Genomic DNA, 17,819 nt, shown 5'->3' with positions numbered 1-17,819 from the left:
TCGAAGGATGTCACCCACTCGTGTAGTTGACTTATCCTTTTGTCTAAGGAGAACCCCTGTTACAGGTAAGCAACTTAGCTTTATGGCACCCACAGGCAGAGGACCAGTGAGAAATGGGGAGGAGGGAGACAGTCCCCACAGTTTGGAGACTCTTAGGCCTCATTTTTTGGTTGCCTTCAGTGGCACCCTAGGTATAGGCATATGTTGCCTATATCTAAATCTGGCAGTGCATGCAAATCTCTCTCATGCATATTCATTATGGATATCCTCAAAACCGGCCTATTTGTGGCTGTCAAGGACCGGAGTTGGCTACCTTTGAAATAGGGGGAAACAAATTCCCAGATACTTGTGAATTAAGGTTCATAGGGCTAGATCCCAGTCCTGGTTCTGACTAGAGCAGGAAAAAACTGCTGTGTCATTTAGAGGGGAAAAAATACAAGGAAAAAACTTCATGAAGTATCCTAAGTAAATCAGGCTTTGGAAGAGATGATGGGAGATTCCTCCAGCTTTGGCTGTGTGAATCCTGCAAAACAGTGCACACTTCTACTTGTAAGAAAAAGGTGACAAGAGGGGTGTACTCTCTCGTTTTGTTAACTGGGAGTAAAGAGCATAGGCTCCAATGTACAGTTGTTATTTATTGTACCTCTATTTAACTTATCTATTTGCATATCACTTTGGTCAAAATGCCCAGGCCGTTCATCTGATAAGGGAGACATCTGATACATACAAATTGGTGGAGGGTGTTTGCTATGCTGTTACTGATCATCTTTTTAGCAGGAAGCTTCAGCAGCAGCTAGGTTACACGACTTGTGCTGTCTTTTCTCCATGGCATCAGGATCCACATCTCTACTCTTGCAATTAAGTGGTTAACCACCCCAGGATTTTTTCTGATCCTAGTTAATTCATTAACAGGAACTCACCTTTGAAGTTTCCCCAGCTTCTTTTTTAAAAACATGGACCTGTTTTTCCTGTCTGCGCTCTTGAGTCACAGTAGATGCAAATTTTGCTGGGCTTGGGAGGCTCTGCTGCTCTAATTCCTTCTCTGCAGGACAGCACCATCAGCAGTGTAATGTCCCATGAGGATCTGCGGCCAGGGGGAGGAGGGGGTGTGCACCCACTGCCGATGCAATGTCCCACATTATCCAGTGTTCCCTAAGGGGTTTCTTACAAATACTGACTAATCCCTACCCTGCTTAGCTTCCCAGATCTCCTGCAAACAGAGCCCATGATCACGTGATATAGTAGTTGACCTCAGATGAAAACCAAAATGGTCTCGGTTTGTTGTACCTACCGCTCCATGCAGGTTACCCCCGTGCCTTCTGTTTAGGTTTGTAACTGCCGCTCTCTGCAGATTGACACCCCCCCCCCAACGCAGAAATGTTATACCAAAAGTTACCACAGGTTATCCAGATTCTTTATTTCCATTTGGAATCCTCCATGCTTTCTCCTCTGCTTGAGATGCCCGCTGTCAAGAAAGATACCGCCAGATATTGTTTTATTCATGTCTTCCTTTTTCATTTGCTGTATGCAGCTGGTTATAAAACTGAAGACCAAAACCTGCACCGAGTACTTCCTGGAGGCTTGTTCCAGAGAAGAGCGGGATGCCTGGGCTGCAGATATCACAGAAGCCATTCAAGCCCTTGGTCCAGAGCAGACCTGCCAGAAGGAGTTGCCCACAAAGCACTCCTTCAAGATGCCTGCAAACATCAACCTTAAGTGAGTGCAACCCTGTGTAGGGGAAATGTCCAAAACAGGGGTTCTTAGGATTCTTACAGTGGTGATCTAACAGGATTCTAACAGTGGACAAACAGGGTAAATCTACTGCTCAGGGATGGTATCAGTGGTTCCCTTCAAACACAGACTTGAAATTTGCTCATGGAAACCCACAATCTCCTTCTATTACTTGGTGAGCCATATCCAAGATACAAAATGACAATAGGTGTGGCTATAACAGGAAAATATTTACGGAGGTACTTTTACAGAGAATGGTGGCTTCTTCAAACATTTGACACAGTAGAAAATGTACTCCTCCCAGGACTGACGCTTCCATTAGGTAAACTAGGCAGTCAACTAGAGCACTAAGATTGTGGGGGCAGCAAAATCCTGCCAGTGTAAGGCCTAGAGGAGAGCTGTACTAGAGCCAATACCGTCAAAGAAATGAGCACTGTGCTGGAGCCCCTGCCACCAATAGTTAAGTTGGGGCAGGGGCTGAATGGCCAAAGGTTTACCTAGGGCACCAAATATGTTTGCTACAGCTGTATGGGCTGAGGTTTCTGCAACCAAGAGCTGATGAGTTGTTCCTCCCTGGCTTTATTAAACTTCTTATAAATCTCAGATATTCCATCCTTTGGGATGAACCTCCCTCAGTTTGCCAAACACCAAGTTATTACTCACAGTTCTCGAATGCAACTTTCCAGCAGTGACTCCTGGAAGGAGGGGAGCTCACTGGTTATTCAGCATATTCCTCCTAAGAGCCATAGACGCAGGCCCGGTCTAGAAGCTTGTTAAGATTTGTGGCTCATGGGTCAGCCCCGAGAGCCTCTGCACGTACCCTGACACCACCGGAAGGCCCTAATGTCAGCGCAGCAGGAACATCGCCAAGCACAATTCCTTACGCTGTCATGCCACAATTAACCAAGCTCCTCCTAAGGCACACGCGCAGTGCCTTCCCTTATAGGGGCCCACTGTGGGGAAAATCCCTGCATCACCTCATCTTATGTTTGATGATGTCAGCCAGCCCTCACTACTTAAAGGCTCCTCAGATGGCTCACCAGTGCCTCAGCAGTGGGTCTTCTGCTTTGCAGTGTGTGTTGCACTTGTTCCTGGTTCCTAATTGTCTTGGTGTTCCTGTCTCCTGTCCAGCCTTGCCTCATACAATCTTGCCTTGTCTCGTCTAGCCTTCTTGTCCAGCCTTGCCTCTTCCCACTTTTCCTCCTCCAGCCTTGCCATGTCGTCTTCTTCTGTTCATCTCTTCCAGTGTCCTTTGTGTGTCTCCGTCTATCCTTGGCCTGACTCTCTGGATCTTGATCTTCTGCTTGGATCTGACCATGATTGCCTGCTGCCTGGACCTGACCTCTTGTCTGAACCTGACCACGTTTGTTTGCAGCCTGCCCCGTCCTTGGCCTGTCTCTGATTCCTTCAGTCTGCTGCCTGTCCTGCTTCTGATGTGCCCTCAGACTCTTGCTTACTAGAGATGTGAATCGTGTCCTCGATCGTCTTAACGATCGATTTCGGCTGGGAGGGGGAGGGAATCGTATTGTTGCCGTTTGGGGGGGTAAAATATCGTGATATATCGTTAAAATCGTTAAAACCCGCTAAAACCCACCCCCGACCCTTTAAATTAAATCCCCCACCCTCCCGAACCCCCCCCAAATGACTTAAATTACCTGGTGGTCCAGCGGCGGTCCGGAACGGCAGCGGTCCGGAACGGGCTCCTGCTACTGAATCTTGTTGTCTTCGGCCGGCGCCATTTTCCAAAATGGCGCCGAAAAATGGCGGCAGCCATAGACCAACAGGATTCGACGGCAGGAGGTCCTTCCGGACCCCCGCTGGACTTTTGGCAAGTCTTGTGGGGGTCAGGAGGCCCCCCCCAAGCTGGCCAAAAGTTCCTGGAGGTCCAGCGGGGGTCAGGGAGCGATTTCCCGCCACGAATCGTTTTCCGTACGGAAAATGGCGCCGGCAGATCGACTGCAGGAGGTCGTTCAGCGAGGGTTCCGGCGCCTCGCTGAACGACCTCCTGCAGTCGATCTCCTGCCGGCGCCATTTTCCGTACGGAAAACGATTCGCGGCGGGAAATCGCTCCCTGACCCCCGCTGGACCTCCAGGAACTTTTGGCCAGCTTGGGGGGGGGCCTCCTGACCCCCACAAGACTTGCCAAAAGTCCAGCGGGGGTCCGGAAGGACCTCCTGCCGTCGAATCCTGTTGGTCTATGGGCGCCGGCCGAAGACAACAAGATTCAGTAGCAGGAGCCCGTTCCCGACCGCTGCCGTTCCGGACCCCCAGGTAATTTAAGTCATTTGGGGGGGGGGGGGTTCGGGAGGGTGGGGGATTGAAGGAGGTAGGATTTGGCAAGGAAATGTTTAAGTTATTTGGGGGGGGTTCGGGAGGGTGGGGGATTTAATTTAAAGGGTCGGGGGTGGGTTTTAGCGGGTTTTAGTGTGCCGGCTCACGATTCTAACGATTTATAACGATAAATCGTTAGAATCTCTATTGTATTGTGTTCCATAACAGTTTAAGACGATATTAAAATTATCGGACGATAATTTTAATCGTCCTAAAACGATTCACATCCCTATTGCTTACCAGACCACCCTAGGGACCCCACCTAAGCCCTGCTGGCTGCCAGAACCCAAGGGCTCAACCTGCAGGGGAGGAGGCTGAAGCTCCAGCTTGTCCCACTACAGGGTGTGTTCACCAGCTGTTGGCGTAGGCCTCGTAGGTTCACCTACACGGCTGTGTCAACCACGCCATAGCAACAAGGGCTCGCACCCATGCTACTCATCACCAAGCTAGGTGTATGTGCTGGAATCTTCCATGATATCAGGAGCTGGAAGAGAGAGCCAATACTCCTCTGCTCCCTCCTGCAGAACTGCATATAGAATAGATCTCTAAAGGAGAGACCTCTAGCAGGCTTACAAACTTGGAGCACCTGGCTAATCTGTGACCAGACTACATAAGGAGAAATCTCTGTACAACAGACTCTCTCATTGTTAAAATGGGAAGCCAACTGTGCATGCCAAATGGATTAGCTAAGTTTTCGGACCCACACAGGTGTGCAACTCGCCATGCCACCTTTCTGAGAGCATATGATTCCAGGAGAAAGAGCTAGAATTGGTGAGGTAGCACAAGAGATGGAATTCCTATGGCAAGCATGCTCTTAGAGATGGCTGGCACCAGTGCCAGGGTAAGCCTGAGTCATACCACAAAAAATGTCATGAAAAATTGGGGAGAGAAACAATTTTAGTTGCCTGTTGCTAAACTGTATTTTGATTTTAAAAGTAACAACATTCACTCCCCATTTTATTGTTAATGGCTGTGGATAAAAGAAAATGGTTTATCTGGGAGTGTCTCAGTAGCTCCACTATATGATGCAATACAGGAGATCAAAGTTTGACTGATGGACTTGGTTCCTGCTCCTTGGGCCAGCAGGGGCTGGGGGTTTCTGTTGCAGCAGTTTTCACAGCATTTGCCCAACAGTGACACCTATTTATGCAAACTCAAGACCCAGGAATGGCTGAAAGTCTGCTGCTTGAAACTGCTCCCCTTTGGCAGCTCTGCAGAACTATGAGATGGAGCAGGCTGGGCCTCCAAGCTTCTTAGTCAGTTAGTTGGTGAGACTGTTCATCGCTGTTGAAGAGCTTAAAAGATATATTTTTAGAGCTAACTTGACATAGAAATGGTAACACCATACTCTCTACATGGGTTTAATGCTTAGTAGGTAAGCTGCATGGCAAGGAGCCCAGTATGAGTGCCAAGGCTTATCAGCTCCAGTCCTCAAGGGCTGCAATTGTTCTGGTATTCAAGGTAACCAAGTTATGTAAATTAGTCTTAGTCTGAGACCGTATGCAGATATGTCTGATGAATCATCACTGTGGACGTTCTGTTTGCACTTACTAAGACCTACTATGTCTTAAGGGACTTTCCTATGCTTCCCTTGCAGTCCAGCTGAGGGAGATTCAAACCTCATTTGGGATTTCTGTGCACCCTTGCACAGGGTGAAAAGTATAAGGCTGTGATAAAGCAGCCTTTTTTAGCACCATATAACCCAGCTTTAAAAAAATCATTAATTATGGGTACTGATGTCCTTCACAAAAATGGAACAAGTTGTAGGTATTGTGTAGTTATGCAGGGTCTGCCTGAACAATCTTTCAGAACTGCCAAGGGACACATTCTCCGGAGGGCGACTGTAGGCCAGTCCTGGCCTAAAAATAGCAATGCACCATTGAATGACTACAAGGTATTCACTGTATGCTGCTGATTTTCTGAAGATTACTTAGTTTGCTTCATTAAGAGAGCAATAATAATAATGCATAAAGTGCCTTTCATTCAAACAAGAGTCCAGTGAGCTTTTTTAAAATTGTAATCTGTCAGAAACCTAAATACAGTCCTTACTGGTCAGCTTCCAAAGCAGGGGAGATAACATTAGAGCACCATGCCTGGTGCAAACAAAGGGCATCAGAATTATATGGAGTAAGGAAGAGGGCCACATGAACTGTCCAGAGCAGGGCTATCAAGAGGATGCAGAGTCTGCAGCATAAATTCTACAAGACGAGGCTCAAGGACCTACCTACACATATCCAGTCCAAAAGAGAGGAGGCGGCACGGGAAGTTCTGGAATAAGAAATCATGATAGAGGCTAAATGGGGGTAGACTCAGGACTACCATAAGAAAGTGGTGGCGGGCCAAACTAGTAACAGAATTTCAGAAAGCATGGGATAAGCAGCACAGAGGAGCCTCACATGCGAGGCTAAATTCCTGAGAGAGGGCAGGCAGCGATATTGTATCGGAAATGGGCAGATTAGGTGGGCCTTATCATCTCTCAGAGTCTATGCTTCACTCCCTACTTATAAGTCCTGGCTCTTACACCCCTGATTCTTATGCAGCTGGACCTGTGGCACTCGGGAAAGGTCTGTGTGTGACTCGGACTCTGCTTCTTTTTCTTTACAGTCACATAGTTGACAAAATGCATGATAGCAGCAGCGGAATCAAACCTGTCGCCAACATGGAGCAGGGAAGCACATACAAAGACAGCTTTACAGGTACCGCCCGGCAGCTTTTGCCAACCTGCACCCACACTTGCCATCTCTCCGTGGGAACATTGTTTTTTTTCCCCTCAGCAGCCTATTTGCATGGTTTGGGCTCTTGTTTGGTTTCTGCTCGTTAATGAAGTTGTTTGCACAGCGATAGATTTAGGTTTCTGTTACTCTAGGCACTGTCGGGTGCTGCTGAATCCTCCTTTCTAGGAAAGTCAGACATGGCCTAGGGCAGGAGATCTTGGGAGTTTCTCAGCAATCTGACCCTTGGCTAGGGGCGGGGAGCAAGCATCCCGGGCCCTGCACTTCTGTGGAAGCCCAGCCCCTGATGTCTGCAGGCCAGGAGCTGCAGCGGCCCATGTGGCAGAGATAACAGGGGCTTATTGTACCTCAGTTAGAATTATGTCACAAGACACCTTGAGTATCGTTTGGAAAGGAGGGCTAAAATTAAAAAATGTATATTATTTAAAAAAAAAAAGTCAGTGACAGGTCAGGAGGTCCAGTGCTTCACTTTTCTCACCCCCCCCCCCCCTCGTTTCAACCTTTGGCGGTGGGGCAGTCGCTCCAGCTGAATCGCTCTGGGTCCCGTAGGCTTGGAGAGTCAGCCCTGGTTGTGGCCTCCACCACATAGTGAAAGCTGCAAAGGCTGCAGGCGGCTGGTGCTGCCAGGAACCTCCCCCACCTTGTGTAGGTCACTGGCCCCAGAACACTCTTCTTCCCTCAGTCAGACCTGTAACCGTAGTCACAGTGCAGGGATTGGGGTGCTGCAGCCTGGATCCGTCACAACATGCTGTGACGCCTGTAACTTTACTGTCCTAAGAAGGCCCCGTGTTGAAATCCCCACCTGAGTTTGTATTGTTTGATTTTTTTTTTTTCCTGTTACCGTGAGGTGGTTTCTGATTCCACTGGGATGAAAAGCTCTTTATGAGAAAAGGTAATTTACAACAGTGGAAAAATTATACTGTACTGATTATGTGATCATTTTTTATCATGGCTACATGAGAAGGGCATTATCAAGCTACAGACAAAGCCATTGGCCACATAGAGGAGAGAGGGTTAGGTGAATTAGTGGCTGAGTGTATGTGTGAAAGAGAGTGATAAAGGGGAAGAGAGGAAACGTGTCTTTATATGCACTCCATGAAGTTAGCATGGGGCACATTTAAAACTAATTGGAGAAAGTTCTTTTTTACTCAACGCACAATTAAACTCTGGAATTTGTTGCCGGAGAATGTGGTTAATGCAGTTAGTATAGCTGTGTTTAAAAAAGGATTGGATAAGTTCTTGGAGGAGAAGTCCATTACCTGCTATTAAGTTCACTTAGAGAATAGCCACTACCATTAGCAATGGTTACATGGAATAGACTTAGTTTTTGGGTACTTGCCAGGTTCTTATGGCCTGGATTGGCCACTGTTGGAAACAGGATGCTGGGCTTGATGGACCCTTGGTCTGACCCAGTATGGCATTTTCTTATGTTCTTATGTTCTTATGCATTTATCAAACCATGTGTTTAACTGAAAATATGCATACCTAGGAACTTTTGAGTTGTGGTCACCTTTAGACTGTGGTAGATTAGCCAGGGAGAGAAGGGAGTGGGCACGGGTGGAAAGAAGGAATAATGTGTATTAACTTTCTCCGTTCTGCCACTCCCCCTTGCTATTCCACACTTTCTACCCCTTTCCCTCCCTCCAGGGATGACCTCAGCAACCTCTCTCTTTTTTTTCTCTCCCTGACTCCAGCACTGTCTTTGCGCCCACCCCACTATAAGTCCCAGCTTCCTGACTTGTGCACCCTCGCTTTGCCCTCAGTTGCAGGCTGAGCTGTGTGTGTGTGTGTGTGCGTGTGTGTGTGCGCTGCAGCCCGTCTCCAGTTTCTTCCCACGTGCTACCTGCAAGTATGTGTGTCCCAGGCTCACCCCTTCTCGCCTGCATCCTGCAAGCTTACTGAAGGTAAATGGCTGGATCAGTAACCAGAGAGGCCCCTTAGTGTTTCTCCCGGAGACCGGGCAATTAATGCCAAGTCCCTGGTTCTCTGGTGAAATCCAGAGTTTCCAGGTATCTCTGAATGTGTGTCAAAACATATATATGTGTGAGTGTGAAAGTGCTTGAATATGAGCACTAAAGTGTGGTTGTGACAGGGCTAGATGTGAGGGCCCATAGGCAAGGAGCTTGCCCCCACTCCGGTCTGGCTGGATCATTTTGATTGGTTGGAAGGAAAGGCACTTAGTGCATGCCCACACTGAAATTCACTGTGCCCCCTTTATGCCCACCCCCCATACAAACCTTTCTGGAGTGGCTGCTGGGTTGTGAGCCCCTGAGCACAAGCACTTGCATGGGTTTATGAATGACAATGCTTGAGAAACGTCTTTAGTGAGAGAGATTGTGTGAAACCCTTTGAGATTGCTTCAGTCTTTCTGACACACCGTCCCGATTTCCTTTTGTTAACTGCAGTGCTCATTTCAAATGGAGGAAGCAGGGCCACAAATCCTGTGATGCATTTAGGGTCAGTTCTAAAGCCAGGACTGGCCAAAAGTCCCCCTCAACAAGCTAGATCACTTGGTTGCTGGTTATAATACTTTTGGGCCAACATAAAAACTATCCGGAGACGATGTGTGCGAGGTTTCAAGGTGAAACAGACCCCCTTTCTGATACAGTGTCACATACCCGGCCTGGCTGAAGATGGTGCCCCTCTCTCAATTGCAGGCTCCTCACTGGTGGACTGGTTGGTCTCTTGGAACTTCGCTACTACTCGGTTTGAGGCTGTGACGCTGGCGTCCATGCTGATGGAAGAAAACTTCATAAAGCCCATTGGTGTCAGGAGCTCAGAGGCAATTCGAAATGGAGACCTGGCAGAGCAGTTTCTGGATGATTCTACAGCACTTTACAGTTTTGTAAGTGGTGATGGCTTTTGTTTAGTTTACCGTAAAGTTTGTGTGGGTTTGATTTGTAATCGGGTTGCATTCTAGATCCTCTTTCTTCTGGGCTTTCAGTCAACCAGAACCTGCTCTATAGACCAATCTACCACCTCTAAGGGAAGGGAATAGGTCTCTGACCAGTGACCTCCAACATAAATGTTTGCACCCGCACACTTCCCCCATTTATCTATCCACCTTTCTGTGTCTGATTCACGCATCACTGCAGCATTCCTGTTTCCACGGTGCGTGATTTGGGGATCCCTTTGGGACTCATTCTGAGGTGCTCTTTACTCAGTCTCAATGTTGGATTTGATGGTATACCCCACACCTCATTTTTCTCAGATGATGCTTCCATGTGCAGTGGAATGGCAGCAGTTCTGTTCCACTGCAATCTGCAGTGCAAACTTTGCTCCATGGCACTGTATAAAACTTACTTTAAAACAGCTGAGAAAGTGAAATTCATAAGTGATATGGAACAAGTTAAGACATCTTGAGGCTGGTACCTCTTAATGTATCAGAACATTATCACTCATATGTCTAGTTTGATAAAATCACTTGTCTCACAGACCTTTTGCCAAATGTGCACATGCTGACATTTATATAGTAAGAGGTAACACCTCCGGCATCTGTCGCTGTACAGCAGTAGTATTCACTCCCAGCCCTCGAGGGCCACAAACAGGCCAGGTTTTCAGGATATCCCTAAAGAGTATGCATGAGGTAGATTTGCATGCAGTGCCTTTTCTGTATGTAAATCTTTCTCATGTATATTCATTAGGGATATCCTGAAATCCTAGCCTGGTTGGGAGTGAATACCACTGCTGAACAGGGACTTATTCTCTCTAGGCCAGGGTTTCCCAAACCTGTCCTGGGGGGACCCCCCAGCCACTTAGATTTTCAGGATATGTACAATGAAGATGCATGAGATAAATTTGCATATACTGGGTTTCCAATGTATGCACATTTATCTCATGCATCTTCATTGTGGATGTCTTAAAACCCGACTGGCTGTGGGGGTCCTCAGGACAGGTTTTGGGAAGCCCTGCAGTAGCCCCTGAGGAACAGGATAAACGTGGCCTCTCATTTTGGAGCCACTGATGCTTAAACAGCAACTAACCCTGAAATAGGTAGATCAAGCACACAAGCATCACTTTAAACACTCATTAAATAAATTCATTCTCTTCTTTTTAGACCCTGGCAGTTTTCTCCACTCCTTTTTGGGCTTCCAGCTCAGTTGAAACTGGGGCTGGAATCTGGCATCACGAGCCATCATTCACAACTGCCCATGAATGGTTTTCTCCTTTTATGTGTCCCCCTTCCCACCTCACTCAGCCCAGTCATGGCAGCGACAGTCCCTGGCCCGAATCATGCATCACTGTTGACATTGTAGAGCAGTTGCAGGGAGGGCAGTGTTTGAGCAAGGGAGCACTGTCCCCCATCACAGGGGTAGGTGGCTCCAGTCCTGAAGTGCCACAAACAAACCAGAATTTCAGGATAGCCACAATGAATATGCATGTGTTATATTTGCTTACAATGGAGGCAGTGTATTCAGATCTCTCTCATGCGTATTCATTGGGGGTACCCTCTAAACCCAACCTGCTTGTGGCACTCCAGGACGAGTTGCCTACCCTTGTCCTACCATTTGCCATTAAAAGATATTGTGGATATTTTGTTAGTCTGCCAAAAGCTGTTGATGACCCCTCCCAAAAATTAAATGTCTGGACAGCACCACTGCTGCAAAGCTTAAAATTCAGTAATATTAATGCATATTCAGACATCAATGCTGAAACTGAGGTTCTCAACCCAGCCTGATTTATGATCGGGCTGTCCACAATAAATGTGCATGAGATAGATTTGCATTTGCACTGCCTCCAGTGTATGTGAATCTATTTTCATGTATATTTATTGTGGATATCTTGAAAACCTGACTTACTGGGTGTGTCTCGAGGACTGGGTTAACAACCTTTGCACTGGAAGAAGGTAGGATTTCTTGAAATGTTTCGTTTCTTTTCTTTCAGGCTGAGAGCTATAAGAAAAAAGGCAGCTTCAAAGAGGAGATCCAGCTCAACATAGTGGAAATGAGTGGCACAATCGTGAAACAAGGATATTTGGCAAAGCAGGTAACCATAGCTACCCAGGTCATATACTTCTCTCAAACCAGTCCTCAAACACCAACCAGCCAGTCTTAGTTTTCAGAATATCCACAATTCATGAGAGATATCTGCATATGCATTGTATAAAAATGTCTCTCATGTATATTCATTGTGGATAGCCTGAAAACAAGAGTGGCCCAGGTTGTCCTAGACAATCTGGTTGATATCCATTGCACTATGTTAATTAACTAGAGCACACACAGATCAAAGCAACTGATTTGGCAAAGACTGGCATTAAAAGCTGAAAGCTTAGATCAGAGAGCCCCCTGTCTCCTCCTCCCCTCTGCTAAGTACTAAATTTATCCCTCTAAATTCACCAAGCTACTAAATTTAGCAATCAAAAAAATGGATGGCGGCAGAGGCATTCCCAAGGCTGCCTTACAACCACACTAGTTAGCACTGATTTTCAGCTCTGATTGGTTACATTTAGGCGGCCAGCCCTGATGCACACATATAGTACTCCTAAATCGAACCAGCCAAAGTTTGACTGGCTAAATTTAGATGAATTTTCAGCCACAAACTGTTGCAGCTGAAAATGTGTTTAAGATCACCAGCTACATTTTAGCTGGCCCTCCGGCACTCTCAGCCTGGCTGAAAATCCATCCCTAAGTGCATATCCCAGAAAGATAGCCTGGGAGAACCCCCTTAGTAAACATAGGCCTATAGTGTTCGGCTGGACGCATTGTGCCATTTTTACCAGTGTTATTGTTATGGTTTATTTATAAAACACTAGCACTATGCACAGTGCTGGAAAGCATGCCAAATGAATAAGATGTGCAAAATAAGAAAATATCATTAAGGAAGGAAGTTGTAGGTTCCAGGTTGTAGTGGCTCAGAGCTCTTTCTGGTTCCTCTTGATTTAACAGCTGCCTTTGATATGGTGCATCATTTGTTTTTTTGCATCAATGAACTCAGAAAGTTTTCACCTTATTTCCAAGTCCTCAGCTTTCACACCAAGCCTGGATGTCCCGCAGGGCTCAGCGCTCTCTGCAGTTTTGTTCAATGTCTACATTGCACCAGTCTGTCAGGTCCTATCTAACTTGGATGTTACCTATCACTTATACGCAGATGACATTCAGTTTGTTGTTCCTACCAAGAATTCTACATTTGCTGCGGAGATTGCATCCTTTTTTTTTTTATAGCTGAGACTGATTTTAGAACCATTTTTCATACCATCACTATTTCATCACTAGATCACTGTAATGCCTTATATCTTGGTTTACTCCAGGCAACGTTACGATCTTTAAAGCTAGTACAAAGTGCGGCAGCATGAATAGTTACCGGAACCCTGTAAGACCACATATTACATCTGCGCTTATTAAGCTTCACTGATTGCCTATATGTTGGAGAGTCAAGTTTAACATTCTTCTGCTAGTTTTTAAAGGTGCTAATGGGCCACCTTAAATTTTACCAGCCTGTGCATAGCCTAGATCTGCATCCCAGAATTTACTTTGTGTCCCCTGATAAGGCTTGATGAATTCCGTGAGCAGCTCTTCTGAATTCACTGGATTCTTATGGAACAGTTTACCTGGGGTTCATCAAAGATGAAGTGTCATTACTGAAATTCAGAAAGCTATTTAAATGCATTTATTTAAGCAAGTATTTAGTGCTTGAAGGTCTCCATGAATTTGCTGGTTTTAACAATACTTTTGACACTCAGTTCTAAGGCCAATTAGTTTTTTCTGGGGTAATTTTATTGTTTATTATTTTTTATTGTGTCTGTACTGTACCTGTTTTCATTTTTTTATTTTTAATCTTGTTTTATCTTTATTTATTAATTTCATTGTCTTTCATGAATTGCAAACTGGTTAAAGGACAGGAAGCAGAGAGTAGGATTAAATGATCAGTTTTCTAAGTGTGAAAAGGTAAACAGTGGAATGCCTCAGGGATTTATACTTGGATCAATGCTTTTCAATATATTTATAAATGATCTGGAAAGGGATATGACAAGTGAGGTGATCAAATTTGCAGATGACACAAAATTATTCAGAGTAGTTAAATCACATGCAGATTGTGATAAATTGCAGGAGGACCTTGCGAGACTAGAAGACTGGGCATCCAAATGGCAGATAAAATTTAATGTGGACAAGTGCAAGGTGTTGCATATAGGAAAAAATAACCCATGCTATAGTTACACAATGTTAGGTTCAATATTAGGAGTTTCCACCCAGGAAAAAGATTTAGGCATCATAATGGATAATACATTTAAATTGTCAGCTCTGTGTGCTGCAGCAGTCAAAAAAGCAAACAATGTTAGGAATTACTAGGAAGGGAATGGTGAATAAAATGGAGAATGTCATAATGCCTCTGTATCGCTCCATGGTGAGACCGCATCTTGAATACTGTGTGCAATTCTGGTCGCCACATCTTATAAAAGATATAGCTTCACTGGAGAAGGTACAGAGAAAAGCGAACAAAATGATAAAGGGCATTGAACAGCTCCCCTATGAGGAAAGGCTTAAGAGGTTAGAGCTGTTCAGCTTGGAGAAGCAACAGCTGAGAGGGGATATGATAGAGGTCTATAAAATCATGAGAGGACTAGAACAGGTAAATGTGAATTGGTGTTTACTCTTTCAGATAATATAAGGACTAGGAGGCACTCCATGAAGTTAGCAAGTAGCACATTTAACACAAATCAGAGAGAATTCTTTTTCACTCAAAACACAATTAAGCTCTGAAAATTTTTGCAGAAGAATGTGGTTAGGGCAGTTTGTATCGCTGGGTTTAAAAAAGGTTTGGATAATTTCCTGGAGGAGAAGTTTGTAAACTGATATTATTCAAGTTGACTTAGGAAATAGCCACAGTTATTACTGAAATTAGTAGCATGGGATCTATTTAATAGAGATGTGCATTTGTTTTTGCCGAATTGTAAAATTTCAACAAAATTGTCCAATTCGGCATGTTTCGGGGAGCCCGAAAAACGATTGGGATTTTCCTGTTTTTTGCGAAAAATTGTTTTTTGGGTTAGTGCGTACTAACGGGAGTTAGTGCGCGCTAACTCCCATTAGCGCACACTAACAAAAACTACTATTTAATGTTTGGGTACTTGCCAGATACTTGTAACCTGGATTGGCCATTGCTAGAAACAGGATGCTGGGCTTGATGGATCCTTGGTCTGACCCGGTATGGCAACTTCTTATGTTCTGAACTCATTTATATATGGGGAACTTGACCAATCCCAGCACCCTAGGTGGGGAAAAATCTTAAGGCTGGTCTCAAAAAAATGCAAAATCCTCTCTCTACAACAGGGGAAAAGGCGAAACAATTAGTAAAGGAGTCCAACCTCCTGCAAACAAAACCACAAGCTGACTCACAGTATTACATATCAAACTTTAACATCATCACATTATAGCTTTCCCAGTTGAAGAGACATTGAACATATAACATTTACTTTATACTCCTCATTACTATTATCATGACAGCTCTTCTAGTTGAAGAACCAATGAGGAAATGGTTGTCACCACTGTCCAATCTGGGCACCCCTGGGCCCCTTCCATAAGAGTTCCGGGGAACAATGGCACACATGGGCCCCTTCTGCCAAATGACAACCCATGAAGGAACAATATCAAACAGGAGGTGGTCTTGTCCCTATGGCATGCCCTCACATGTCTACACCTTCAGGGAAGAATAGAAAAAAACCCACTAGAAACCCCCAACATCACAAAACCACATTACATCTCTGTGGGGAGAATGCTGTAGAGATATACCCTTTCAGGAAGGCCATTGGATCCCTGAGCTAGGGAAACAAGGTCAAAGGTCTTTGAAATACTGTCCCCATTGGTTAGTACCTGGTTCAGTATCACTCCCTGGAAGAGGCTGATTGGCCGAACTGATTTATCCAGTTCAGCCTCCTATAGTGTGGAAATCCTGTGATGTAGGGGGACACATGATACATAGAATTTAATTATATATGTTTGTTTCACAGTATTTTGATAGTATATTAGAGAGGAACTTTCTTCTTTATATTTTTGCGGGAAAGCCAGAGGAAGCTGACATACAATGTTGGAAATCGGCACTTGCATTGACTACTCTTCTGCCACCAAGGATTTTAGCTACAGCATATTAGTTTTCTTAAAATCAAAGCATTTCACTGCCCACTACTAACTTATGGAGGACTGTAAAATCATGGCTTTTCTGAAAAGGGACACTTCAGCATGATGAGCCTCTAAGAGTATTTTGTCTTAATAGTTCAAAGTTGCAGCTCATGTTTTCAGTGATTTATGACGACAGTTAAAGGAGTTTTTAAGATTCCATGCTTGCATTTTGAGGGTCACATGGAACTGACTAATACAATCTCTTGTTTTGTAGGGTCACAAGAGGAAAAACTGGAAGGTGCGTCGCTTTATTCTGAGGGCGGATCCAGCTTTCCTGCACTACTACGATCCCACAAAAGTAAATGCTCATCTTTTGATGGTTATTTTACAAGCCTATCACAAATCTGACAATCAGATCTTTAAATACAGTAAAAATAATGATAGGGTGACAAAAACCTTGGTTCAGTAGGGAACATTCTAAGGATGACAGAACATTTAAGAGACCTCGCTGTTACATAGGAAGTGGTGGTGGTGGTAGGATTTAAATCTGTGTCTCCAGTTGTCACAATGTCAGCAACAGTGGGTTCAGTGAAAATAAGTAATTGTGAAAGAAGCATTTGATTGCCATTAAAAAATATTGCATGTTCTGCGGATGCCACGATTATGAGTTTAGCTCTTTTCATTGTAAGATGCTTCATCACAGATGCCAGCATTACAGATTCCAGGGGGAGGGGTGGAACAAGTATATTGGAAGAAGCAATTAACTCTGTCCTGCAAGGTAATTTACCTCCTGAAGCAACAGAGTGCTCTGATCAGGGATGGGAGTGAGATAATATCCCATGATGGAACGTGGCATGGAAGCAGTGGTTCCAAGAGTAACATGGTACAGACTCCTTTATTGTTGGTTTGACTCCAGTACCAGTCTCATGTTAATCACCCACATTCAGATGTTCAGTTGACTCTTTTCTCTTTATATTCTTCTTCCTCAACCACTCTCTTCCCCACCTGGATGCAGAATTGCTTCAGGGTCTTCTAATTATAGCTTTTTAAAATCTACAAACTATAATCTAATTATGGACATTTTTCTGGTTGTTTTTGTAGGATGAGACTAGACCGGTTGGTGGCTTCTCTCTCCGAGGTTGCCTCATTTCTGCTCTGGAGGATAATGGGGTTCCATACGGTATGAAGAACTTGTGATTATATTTCTTCTGCTCCCTCCCTGACATCTTACTGACATCTCCTGAAGGAGAGAATGAAGGGTAACAGCAGGCCAGCACTGAAGTAGCCAGGCCCTGTCTGTGTTATATGCATCCAAAGATATATTTGTACCTGTGTTATACATGAAAATACTCTGACAAGCAATTTTAGGGAGATTTAAACAGTTGGGCATCTGAACCTAAAACTAGTGAAGGTATGGGGGGGGGCTGTGCAAGGCATTCTTGGTGTGTAAACCTAAGACAGTGGTATACAAGCCAGTCCGTAGGCCTCTTTTTTTTAACCATTCAAGATTTCAGGATATCTTTCATGAATATGCATCATATATATTTGTGTACACTAAGTTTCAGATTGATGTGTGCAGTTAGCCAAAAAAATAATAATAATAATAAAAGGAAAACATTTTTTTCACAAGGGTGATACTTGTATCAGAAAATAAAACTTACAAATCTCATGACACACATTAAAAAATGAAAAGAAAATGTACTCATATAAGTAGGAAAAAAAACACTCAATAAAAATGAGACAAATTATTTTTTAAAGGGTGAAAATGAGAAAAAGAGAGAGAGAAAACTCAAGAAATCATTGAAAAGACCCAATGGTGAGTACAGCTGTACTAAATCAGGGTGTAATCTTAGAATCTTCTGGAAAACAGCACTCAAAAGGTTTGGCCATAGTCAGGAGTTGGTTCCTCCAAAAGGAACCAGGATGGAAGTATACTGTCTGGAAGTTTTATCCTGCAAAAATACAGAAAGAT

At 44.6% G+C, this 17,819-nt stretch overlaps 2 protein-coding genes across 2 annotated transcripts in view; one reads left to right on the top strand and one right to left on the bottom strand.

Moving 5' to 3' along the window:
- PLEK2 (pleckstrin 2) overlaps positions 1-17,819 on the top strand; it is a 37,569-nt gene that overhangs the window by 13,942 nt on the left and 5,808 nt on the right. The window contains exons 3-8 of the mRNA XM_029598860.1: positions 1,532-1,716; positions 6,667-6,758; positions 9,452-9,639; positions 11,679-11,780; positions 16,122-16,205; positions 16,949-17,027. Coding sequence (XP_029454720.1) covers positions 1,532-1,716; positions 6,667-6,758; positions 9,452-9,639; positions 11,679-11,780; positions 16,122-16,205; positions 16,949-17,027 — 730 coding nt within the window. The remainder of the gene's footprint in view (positions 1-1,531; positions 1,717-6,666; positions 6,759-9,451; positions 9,640-11,678; positions 11,781-16,121; positions 16,206-16,948; positions 17,028-17,819) is intronic.
- The window catches only part of LOC115090135 (galectin-related protein-like), a 44,663-nt gene continuing 41,715 nt past the window's right edge, over positions 14,872-17,819 (bottom strand). Inside the window, exon 4 of the mRNA XM_029598863.1 lies at positions 14,872-17,799. Coding sequence (XP_029454723.1) covers positions 17,740-17,799 — 60 coding nt within the window. The 3' untranslated portion in view covers positions 14,872-17,739. The remainder of the gene's footprint in view (positions 17,800-17,819) is intronic.

This window comes from Rhinatrema bivittatum, chromosome 4, assembly GCF_901001135.1.
Source record: "Rhinatrema bivittatum chromosome 4, aRhiBiv1.1, whole genome shotgun sequence".
Taxonomy (NCBI): domain Eukaryota; kingdom Metazoa; phylum Chordata; class Amphibia; order Gymnophiona; family Rhinatrematidae; genus Rhinatrema; species Rhinatrema bivittatum.
Note: the sequence above shows the minus strand (reverse complement) of the source record. Positions and strands in the feature narration are given on the sequence as shown.